Genomic DNA, 12,030 nt, shown 5'->3' with positions numbered 1-12,030 from the left:
AAAGAAGTAGATCTGACAGTTTGCCTCGACGGCGACGTTTTACCCCGAGAAGAAATGCAATTTATCTTCTGATAATCTCCAATCCTTCGAAAGCGGACGTTCGCTTCGTATCTTGCTCTCCTTCCTTTTTATTTGACCGTCGCACGTCCGATGTGCTCGTGCGATTCTCCGAGAACGCCTGATTTCGGGGATCTGATCGCTTTTCCGCGATAGTTTATTGTCACCCGTTTATTTTCACTGTGAGAAAAACCTTAGCAGTGAAACAGCAGGAAAAGTCTACCAAAAACCATGCACATTCGGGAGGCGTTTGTTTTGCAATTTGTAAATAACATGAAGTACGCAATTATCATTAAAACAAAGTGACAGAAAAGCGTGGAGTATATCGTAGAGAAGCGAAGAAGACGTAAATAATATATTTAATTTATCATCAAACACGTGTGTAGTCTTACGAGTTATCATTTATTATTAACGTGCCAAAAGGATCTAAATAAAGGGCTTTCGATTTTATGCCGCTCGTATTATATTTCATATCATACATAAATAAACGAACCTAAAAATAAGGAAAATAAAAAAATCACACGTAAAATATCAATTGACGTCAATTCGGCAAATCTATTGTGGAATGTATACAGAGACGAGGTGTGTTGCATAATTTAATAAAGAGTTTGCCAAACGGAGTAGGCATTTACGGAGTATATATTTTAAGAGAGGTCACCGTGTGGCAAAAATATGATATCGATTTTGTCAAGATTGATTTGCCCAGTTGCAAGATGCATTATATACGAATCGCACCTTAATAACATATTTAGAAATCGAAAATATTATTTGCGCATTGCGAAGCGAAATTATACCGTAAGTGCTTCATGAGAAATCTATATTTCATAAAAATGTCATAGAAATGACAGTATACGCTATAATGCAAATTTTAACAAACATTTGCTTAATCTGCAAAATAAATTGTAAGTTAAATTCTACGAGTGTTAGTTTTACATTTTCTACAAGATACTCATTAATAAGGCTAAATACTCAAATTCTTCATGTCTGATTTATTATTTACTATCAAAGCAAAATTTCATATTATATATACATATACATATACATATATATATGTAATAGAATCGACCAGATGCAATTTACAAGACACGACTAGCTTTTCCGGTGGACTACGACAGAGTGATGACTTTCATGAGCGATGCGTTCTATAAGGACGACCCAACCATGGTGAACATTGGTTTGGACGAACAGGAGCCCGCGCCGTCATTGCTAAAACTTATGTACAATGAGCTCCGAGAGGGTATGACGATAATTGCTGAGGGAGAGGACAATTGTATCGTAGGTGCCGCGGTGAACGGTGGCTCCTGTCCTTGGGATCCCGACAAGTTCGTCGAGTTCGCTAGATGTTGCGAATGCGGACCGACCCGCGACGTGATCGAGTTCGAGGCTTACGTGACCAGCAAGCCGAATCTCTGGGAGCGCTATTGCGTTCTCAAGATCTTCGAGTGCAGCTATCTCGCGGTCAGGCCGGACTTCCGGAACCAGGGTATTGCTAGAAAGCTCGTGCTAGATAGCTGGTATCTCGCGCGCGATTGTGGCTATCGATTGTTCCGTGTTGACTGCAGTAATAGGTGAGTCCAACTGGCTGACCGTGGAATTCTGGTTAGGCTACAGGCGCGTAAGGAATGCGAGTCGTTTCGGCGCGGTTCGCTCGCCTCGGCGGAATTTTGAGTAATTTTCGCGACGGGTCGCGTCAACGAGAAAGATCGCCCGACTATATCCGTCCGTATATCACACGTTCGGCGTAACTGTTACCTTGTAATTCAAACTGCCTGGAGAGCTCGAGACGGCTGACGTATGGCTTCGTGTCGTATTAAAAGAATAACGATCGCATTAATTAGGATTATCATAGCATGCGATGATTTGAAGCATTTCTCAGCGTATGAGCGTGTTATTCGATACGAAACATTATCTATCGTCTCCTTGCAGTCATACGTTACGCGAATAGGATCGCAACGTACAAAATTAAATTGACAGATTCACACAGATATTAATCTGAAGTCTGATAGCCTATCACATCCATTACAGATATATCGCACAGATCGCGGAAGGTTTTGGATGGAAACGAGTATGCACAATACCTTTTCATGAATATGTAAAGAATGGCAAACTCGTTTTTAAGCATATTAAGGAGCCACATACCGAAGTGCAAATTTACATTGATCAAGTTACATTTTGCAAGGATTATTGTCCACCTTACAACAAATGTAAAATAACATCAGCGCCAAAAATATCTAAAAAAAATAGCTAATATTGCCTTGACAATTATACCTGCATAAGCTTTAGTCGCCTCATCAATAAAACATTAATAAATATTTTATAGAAATGTCATACTGTGTATGTTTATATCATAAACCTAGCTTTTTGTGTCTCGTGCCCTAGTCGCATTGTGAGAATAATTTGTAAGGAAATTTATACATTTTAAGTATAATGTACTATTTTCTTCGTACGATATCAAATTGCTAAAGTAAATGTTTATAATCCGGTAGTTAATTACGTAGGCATGTATTCTCTATTTTTGCGATATCGAAACAAATAGAAAATAAATTATAATAAAAAGGTACATCGTGACAATAAAGCGCCAGTATACCTATGCCTCCGTAGTCTAAAACAAAGTTTTTCTTTACTTTGATGACATACATCAATTTCACAAGTACTAATCCCGACAGTTGAGCTTATTGGAATAGTCTGTCAGAGCCGAGAACAGTGATTGATGAGTTCAACGGTAGCTTATCCCGCGAGGAAACTCCTTTGAGTACGATTGAATAATACATAGCGGCGCGCAAATGAAATTCCCGATATTTGACTTCTAAGCTCTACCTCTCGAACGAAAGCCCGCCGGCTAAACTTCTGCTGCCTACGAAATTACGATTGCTCGGAGTTGCGAGTGTACCGTACTCGGTTCCCAAATTTAAGCGGAAAGAGACGGATTCTCTTTTGCGTCTGGAACGTCTATCGAGTCTTCCCGAAGGGGATTCTATAGAATCCGTAAATTGCCTGCCAAACAGGACTAGGCCATTCACCGATAAACTACCGTCATAAAACACTAATGATCTGTGGAACGAATTCTATCGTGTGTACGCAAGGTAAAACTGAAGTGTGTTTGAAAATGATAATCAAATTGTCGGCCTAGGATAATCTGTCGTCAATTACGCCAACTCATTTGTGAAACAATTTAGGACAGACATTGATCATCTGTGGTTACTAAACCTATGTAAAATAAGTAGACTAAAGTATTATCCTCAAACTCCGAGCAATAATAACAAACCAATGAAAAAACAAAAATTTAGACAATGCAATATTCATAAATGTTTCATACATTCTCATGACTAATCACAAAAAAAATTATAAACTATACATATGATTATAAGAAATTTATAAAAGTATATATATATTGTATAAAGAATCTAAATTATATAAAGAATCTGCTATTATTTGATCGTTTTTCTATAATATTTCACAGTTATGTTCGATTATACTTAAAAAGTTACAATTTATATATCTTTCAATGTTTCAATTGTCAACGTAAACGCGTAATATAAAACTTGGATTGTTAATCTAACTAAAGAAAACAAATTGGAAAGTTCATAAATACAATACAACTGTGATAGCTTAAAGTAATATTTACTTTTAAAATTATTTCGCTAATTTCTAACTCAAATAGAAACTTGTTTCCACCAAGCTCTCTAATACATTCGCAATATTGTAAACGATAACGTATTATCATAATACAAAATGCCTACAACATAATTTGTTAAGAATTCATGAAAGTTAGATACATCATCATCCTCGTACAGACACACACACAAATTCGTTTTCTATAATGCATATGATAAGATCGCTACAACAATTTGTTTCTATTTGAGATTGAGTTTCGTAATTATCGTTCACTGCATTAATCGTTATAAAATTAAATCTTCCACGATTGTATCATAAATTGCCTTCAGCATTAAATGGAGATAAAACGGATAAATTGCTGATAAAAAGAATTCTCGTCCCAGATTTCTTGTCAGACCAGTTTCTTACGTAACATTCCGATTTTTAAGTCAGAATTTATATAAAAATTGAAATTTTTGAAAGATTTAAATATCTCACAATGCTATTGTGTAAGATTTTTCTTTCAAATGTATTCTCCTCTAAGCGCATCTATATGTGTGAAAAAAACATTTCGTCAAGTATAACATTTATTTTTACTAAAATAAATACAATATATGTATTGTATAGTAAGCATAAATGCCATAAATATAAACCTTGCAAATTAGCCAGTATTCTCTGTTGGCATGTTCACGATAATCCATATTCGCATTAACCACGCGCCCTTATCAGAGGCTAAGAAATGGATAGGACATGGCCAAGACAGATTACAATTCAAGTAGAAACTGTTCGAACCTCTCAAAAACGATCTTGGGCCGATCCCGGAGCCGTAATGATTAATGGAGTTAGGGAGCTACGCGCAGTTTCGTAATACCGTGGCAACTATCGAGTTGAAATTACAGTTAAGAAACTGTGCGGGGTGAGTTAGCGGAAAGACCGTCGTTGTCTTGGTCGAGAAAAGATTTCCATCGTCTCTGTTTGGTTCCGCAGTCTTCCCCGATCACGTACCAAGCTCGATTCGATTTTTATTTGACGTGCACTAGAAATGCATTTAATACACGTGCTCGATGCGTGCCGAGCGCTCGTGCATCGACTAAAGATAAACGTTTTCCATTGACCATTACGGCGATATAAACTCGTCCTTGTGTTGTCATGCCATTATATCACGTGTGCCAAATCCCTATCTGTAAAACTAAAAAGTACATTTGAGTATATATCTGAACGCAGATTCTGATTGTTACATTCATGTACTTTCTTAATTGCTACCTATAGCAACTCTTAATTGCTGTTTAACAGAATATTTTTTCCCTGATATTTTAGATTAATATTCTGAATTTTCGTTGACACCCGGGTTCACAAGTCGGTGAAGAATCTAGTGAATATCATATTGAAATCAAGTTGAGATCATATGCAAATCAATAATCAATTTAATATTTCGAAGATTTCATCGCAATATTTGGAAAATATTATATAGATGTCGACGATCTAGTCATCATTCAACTGATATCATACTGAAACTGAAGTCGAATCAACTTCTCCATATATCGACTTGACTTGAATATGATATCTACTAAACATCATCTAAATCCCCAATAATTGATCGACACTTATACGATATCTTCTATATGTCAAATCGATAATGTATACTTCTATAGATGTCGATTATACGTCGATAAGTGATCGACAAAATATCATGCGGATCTGTCACCATATTTCAAGAGACTGTATTCAAATAAGATGCGACTATGAATTTTTATATATTCCTTGTTCTTTATTCCTCTCATTGTGCATAGGCCCTTACGGTACACCATCTATCTACAATGGAATATCTACTAGATATTACTCATATATCAACTAGATATCGATATAATATCGAAGATATATCTTCCTGATCTATCATTGGTTGTAACATCAATCCAGCGTTGATACAGTGTCGATCCTCGTTCAAAGATCAATAGAGAATCTAGTCGTTATCAAATCAAACGGTTCGAAAAATCATGATCGACATCGATTTGATATTCGACTTGTGAACCGTGAACCCGGCGGGCAACGATACAAGAGAAACAGTTTTGCGACGTAATATACGTACTATTGCATCAACCAACGTTCGGCTAGGCTCTCAGATAGAGTGAACTTAATCTGTATACAGCGCGTGCACATACGAGTAGGTACGTCTGTACACGAAACTATGCGTTATCGTAAACACCACTTCGAGTAATTCCACTAATCGCAGCAATTGTGTGTTCGCCGAATTGAAATAGTTCGATATGAGACTTCCAGTCTTACTTCTTCCGCGATTGTAACCGTTTGTGTCGGCGTTAATCTCTTATATCAAGGATTCCATAGCTGCAATACCTCCACGTTTCGGTACTTTCTAGTCTAACTTTCAGACGGGATTCAATCATGTTAACCAACGTTTATTTCTAATCAAATTCGTGGAAACGTATAAGTTATACTCACGACGATCGTTTTCAATATATCGTTCTAGTAGTCCGCGCAATCTTTCGCATTATATACGTTTTTTACTTTATAGACGGCAATTTCAAACGTTCGATAATTTTTCAAAATATTATGCAAAATATTATATACGTAGAAATCAAGAGACACGGTAGTGTCTCGCGTCAAGTACACGCGGAGCGAGACCGACCGTGACTCTTTTACGCGACACGCAACGGGTTGCGATGAGTATATTATATACGGAGGAAAAACGCACAAAACGCATTCTGCGTACAGCTATATAGGGCCAGATTCGTTGGATATGCGCGATTCGTAATTCGTATATAGAGATTCGTTGGATATTCGGGAAGATTCATTATATATATGTATCTCTCATAATAATTTCAATATATACAGAAGAACCTTTCTCTCTAGATATATTAACAAATTCTTACATAGTAATAAATCATAAGTATGTGTATACTGCGATTAATTTATATGTGATTTGCTTACAGTTTAAATTAGTCGTTAAATTAATTCATATATGTGTATAACCGTGTATAATTTCAGTGGCAGTGTTAAGCGCGATTCCATTATTCTTAATTCGTAGATACGAACTAAATTAAAATCGATCAACCTTGATCTTTTAAATACTTAAAAACGCCGGCATTATGCGAGACGGAACGAAACAGCATCATATATATATATATATATATATATATATATATATATATATATATATATATATATATATAATATTTTGTTCTTTCTCTCTCTCTCAAATCGTATTTTTAATTTCAATGCTTTTACTATCAAACTTTGGTAAATATTACAGATAAGCGTTGTAAATTGACAAATAAATCCCGATCTACGGACACAAATCAGTCTTTCCTTTCACGCGTCGAATATATATAGATACTACCGATGCACCATGTTCGCCATGTTTCCAGATGCAACAGACAATATTAATCGGCAAAAGAATTGGATTTCGCTGTCTCGCAGTTCGCTATCCTTCTCCTACTTCGTTTGCTCTTTTTCGTTGTGATATATTGAAGTCTAGATGTGAAAAATGCAAGTAGCCTGGATTCAAAAAGACGGAATTTATTAAATCGAAATTGAAATTCATTAAAATTGACGTAATTCCAATAAGTTCAGCTTCATAATTAAATATATAATCGAATATACAATCGACATAAGCACAATTGTGTATTTTTATCTATCACAGAAAAGTTGTAGAAAACGTTATCAATTTTGCAATCCCTTATTCATACGTATCAAGATCTGTTTTAAAAAATTATGCATTTGTTACTAATTCAGTTGTTCACATTTCAAAAATAACTAAAAAAATAAATATATATTTGCGTCGTAAAAACCTCTTATGGTCACGAATTATGCTTACATATAGTATTCTTATCACGTCACACACTAAATCTGAATCAGTAAAAAGTCACTGAAGTTGCTTTACTTATCATTAAACGCATCAGTGACTATCATTCACTCTGATATCAGTCTAAAGTATGCCATTTCAGTGACTCATTCAAATTTAGAGAGTATACGTGTATTTGTAGTAAAAATAGTCGCAATAATGTTATATTACATTTAAAATAGTAGCAAAGACGAGATATTTGATATAAAATTTTTTCATTTTTTATGTTTTGGTTACGCTTGTATAGTAATAAAATTCGAAATATCAAGTTATTTTTATATTTGAAACGGAAAGAGTCAAGAGAGAGAGAGAGAGAGAGAGAGAGAGAGAGAGAGAGAGAGAGAGAGAGAGAGAGAGAGAGAGAGTTTAAATACTAGTATTTCATGCAACACAAAAGAATAATGTATAAAATTTTGTTTTGCAAAATTGGAAAAGAGAAAAATGCAAAATATCACGTTGACCAGTTACACGTTATTTTACTTACAATGTTAGTCACAAGTTATATGCATTGTCTCAAAAAAATTATATATAATTATGCAATTATATAATGACGTAATATATAATAATCATAAGAAAGACTATAACTTATGCTTGTTATATGACAATGTAAGCTTGTAATTATATAATGTAATTATATAATTCTAACAAAAAAAATTTAGTTATGTTAAAAAATTTTTATTATGTTAACCAAATTTTGTGTTATATTAACTAAAGAATTTTTTGCTCATATTCAACCAAGACTTTAGTTGATTCAACAAAATGGGTTTCTTAGTATAAGCTTATCTAATTGTAAGGAATATTATTCCTTAGATAGCTTTCAGACGACATTATTTAGTAGGTATTAAAGTTCTCCTTGAAGAAAGTTTTCTTTGTAAGTAATTATTCTAAAGTTGAGTTCTCTGGTTTTAATATCACATTCTTCTTCTATAATTCTTCTATACATTCCTCAATATATGTATACATCCTATTAATATTCATGCCGTTAATACTTGCCGCGCAACAACATAAATTAAGACAAAAATACGAAAACATTCCACTTCGACGGAATCTACATAACGCCATTCGTGCGTTTACAAAGTTCAGTCTGAGCACATCTCTTCTTCGGGCAAAACCGTGCACCACATTGTCGTTATTGAATATTAGTGATCCTACTGCGGAGGATAATTACAATAATTTATATATCTTATTAATAACGTAAGTATATATAATCTGGTTTAATCGAGTGCTTTATAGGATAATTAAAATAACTTGTGTCTTTTAACAACGTAATCTGCTTTAGTCGAAAATGCTTTATAGAATATAAATAATCAAACTAATATTTCTTCTTTTATACAAAAAGGAAATGTAATTTTACGTGTGTATTGTATATACAATATGTAAAAAAGATATTAATTATTGTAATGTCGATATTTTTATTAATTTCCGTGATCTGATTTTTTCATACAAAAATTGATTTTATATTATTTCAAAAGATTATGTCAGAAAACAAAAATATTATTTAATATATTATTGTATTATATTCAATACACATATAATACCTATTTTGCAATTTTCCAAGTGTAAAATAAATTTATTGTGCTTTGTCGGCATGCATATAGTATGTACATATTATAGTAGCCAAAAATTAAATATATATGTATATAATCAGTGTTTTTCTTGTTCTACAAGATGAGACTGATTGTCGGTCTCTCACCAGTTATCATCACGATCCTATGGATTTTGATTACGAGTAATCTAGCATGCAGCAAAAGACTATTGGTCATTGCTCCAACTCCATCCTACAGTCATCAGATAGTATTTCGGACAATATGTCTTGCTTTGAATAAGCGGGGACACGAGATAGTAACATTGACTCCTAATATTTTAAATGATACTAGCGTGACCAACTATACGGAAATAGACTTCGGTTTTATATATGAAAAAGTTGATGACACTGATATAAGTCAGACCCGTTGGAATCTCACACAATTGGCAGGATTAAAAATGAGATTACTAACACTGGGCCATAATATCGCGGAGGACGTCCTCAGCCATCCTGATCTCGTGGAATATTATAAAAATGGAACCGATGTGCAATTTGACGCGGTAATAGCGGAGATGATTATGACTCCTGCAACCTACATGCTGGCGCACAGATTTAATGCACCTTTAATAGGTAAGGTTAAATAAAATTATGCCGTTATTATACTTAATCATGTCGTGTATTATGTAACAGCTATACGAACGGTGTTACTCAACGAGTTTTATAACCTCAGGTATCATGTCTATGGACTTGCAAAACTGTCATCGTTTCATTCACGGTAGTCCCGTGCTCCCATCGCATCCCTCGAATTGGGAGCTTGAAAGTTTCGCAGGATTAGATAAACCATTTTGGAGGCGATTGGTGAATTTCATAAATACTTGGTGGAACATATATTCATGGTTTAATAATTTCGCGAACAAACAACAAAAGATCGCCGAAAAGTATTTCGGTAATGATATACCGCATATCACCGACGTTGAGAAGAATATGAGTCTCATCTTGATCAATCAAGAACCTTTGCTTGCATACGCCAGACCCGAAATACCTAATATCGTTCACTTCAGCGGATTGCACATCGCAAAGACGCCACCGTCGTTACCAAAAGTAAGACTTTATAATAATTATTGATTAGTATTAAAATTCTATTTCATATCAGTCAATCTCGCTTTAACGCTTTAACGCATTAAACGCAATTAAGAAAAATATATCTTCATAAAATTTACTGTCTACAGGATTTAAAAGATTTCCTGGACAATGCGACAAATGGTTTCGTTTATATGAGTCTGGGATCAAACACAAAAAGCAAATTATTGCCGAAGAAAATACTGGAGATCTTTGCGAACGCTTTTTCCAATTTGCCGTATAAAGTACTGTGGAAATTCGAGAATGATAGTTTTCACGTTCCTCCCAACGTTTTTATCTCGAAATGGACCCCACAACAGGGCGTGCTGGGTAAATTGAAACAGACAAGCCGGCATTTTATAAAAATTAATACCGAGATTAATAATCGTTTCTTTGTCCTTATTTCAGCTCATCCGAACATCAAGCTCTTCATTTATCAAGGCGGACTGCAGAGTACCGAAGAAGCGGTTCATTATGCCGTCCCGCTCTTAGGACTACCGTTTGTCTTCGATCAGGTGTACCAAGTTACGAAAATGGTTTCTCTGGGAGTTGCAAGATACCTAGACATAGTCCGGCTTACGACGTCGGAATTGCACGACGCTATACTGGAAGTTGCCGATGATAAAGGGTAATTACGATGTCAATTATTAGTCCACGCGCCCGTACTGTATGTATATGTACGATAGTAATCGTTTCGTAATCGTAATGTGGATAGAGAGACGATAGTGATATTTACATATAATAACTAACATGCATATATGTATATATTTGGTGCACTGTTTGCAGGTACAAAGATAGAATGTTGGCGCTACGTGCTCTCACAAAAGACAAGCCTTATGATAGCTTAGAGAATGTTATATGGTGGATTGAGTTTGTAATGCGTCACAATGGCGCACCTCATTTACGTTTCAATGGAGTCGATACCGCGTGGTATCAGCAATTCGATTTAGATATCATTGTATTTTTGACGATAACATCATTTTTAGTTTTATGCGTTATTTTACGCATTGTAAGATGGATTTCAAAGCAGTTATATACAATTCATATAAACCATTGCATAATACGTAAAAAGATACAATCGTATAGAAAGAAAAAATTGGCGTAATGAAATTGTATAAATTAAAAAAACATTTAAGCCATTATTATGTTTTTTTTTCCTTATATTCGTCTGTATATGAGCTTGAGCATAATTTGATTTAGCAATAGAATTGTTTTCAAAATGCCCAAACTATGCGAAATGGTCATGGAAGTGTACCTCTTTTATCCCTCGAGCATTTGCATGTGAATTTTACAGTGCTCATTTATACGAAAAATAAAGAAACATGGAAATCGGGGCAAGTGAGAGAAGGTAAATTTTGGTATAGAGGAGAACGTGAATATAAAACTTGCTGATGCGTTGAGTGAAATGGATTTTGTAAACGCACAAAATTGCATCCCGAAGTCTATTATGATCATTTGCGCGTACTCATAGAATTACGAGATATAAAAAGTAAGGGAAGACTGATAAAAGATTTGAAAAAAGAACAATTGCAGAGGCCAATAATTGCATTTTACAATTCTATAATTCTATGCAGATATATACACATACACAATCATCGTACATTCGATATATTCTCCCAATTGTCCAAATACATTCGTGACCATGTAGAAATTCAAAACTTAATTAGTTTCGGCGCTAAGTGTCAGATGTTATTGTTAACATGACCGATGCGTTTCGAATATCCGGTTAATGAGGCTCCCTTTGCCGCAGGTCCGCGCATCCATTTGGCAGATGGACCTAATTCAGAGTGCAAGGATCCATTAACACGTATATTCGCCCCAAGGAATGTACATAGCACAATAATGTATACGATGCTAATATCGCGCACATACATAG

General features: G+C 34.8%; 2 protein-coding genes across 7 annotated transcripts; both read left to right on the top strand.

The window, feature by feature from the left end:
* Positions 1 to 898: 898 nt before the first annotated feature.
* LOC143904577 (uncharacterized) lies at positions 899 to 2,352 on the top strand. Its single transcript, XM_077419379.1, has 3 exons — positions 899 to 904; positions 1,117 to 1,625; positions 2,083 to 2,352. Exons 1-3 carry the CDS (start codon positions 899 to 901, stop codon positions 2,303 to 2,305), a joined length of 738 nt encoding a protein of 245 aa, XP_077275505.1. The 3' UTR covers positions 2,306 to 2,352.
* Positions 2,353 to 5,761: 3,409 nt separating this feature from the next.
* On the top strand, positions 5,762 to 11,487 carry LOC143904564 (UDP-glucosyltransferase 2-like). 6 transcript variants are annotated; one of them, XM_077419369.1, is made up of 7 exons: positions 5,764 to 6,015; positions 8,594 to 8,704; positions 9,179 to 9,665; positions 9,766 to 10,136; positions 10,265 to 10,484; positions 10,563 to 10,782; positions 10,941 to 11,487. In XM_077419369.1, exons 3-7 carry the CDS (start codon positions 9,179 to 9,181, stop codon positions 11,257 to 11,259), a joined length of 1,617 nt encoding a protein of 538 aa, XP_077275495.1. In that variant the 5' UTR covers positions 5,764 to 6,015; positions 8,594 to 8,704; the 3' UTR covers positions 11,260 to 11,487. The 6 variants fall into 6 exon arrangements, with proteins under 6 accessions (XP_077275496.1, XP_077275495.1, XP_077275494.1 ...); XM_077419368.1 differs by having other exon boundaries at positions 8,589 to 8,704; XM_077419366.1 differs by having other exon boundaries at positions 8,525 to 8,704.
* The last annotated feature ends 543 nt before the right edge of the window (positions 11,488 to 12,030 follow it).

The sequence above is a fragment of the Temnothorax americanus genome, unplaced genomic scaffold (assembly GCF_048541705.1).
Source record: "Temnothorax americanus isolate GAGA-0224 unplaced genomic scaffold, ASM4854170v1 Scaffold54, whole genome shotgun sequence".
Lineage (NCBI taxonomy): Eukaryota > Metazoa > Arthropoda > Insecta > Hymenoptera > Formicidae > Temnothorax > Temnothorax americanus.
Note: the sequence above shows the minus strand (reverse complement) of the source record. Positions and strands in the feature narration are given on the sequence as shown.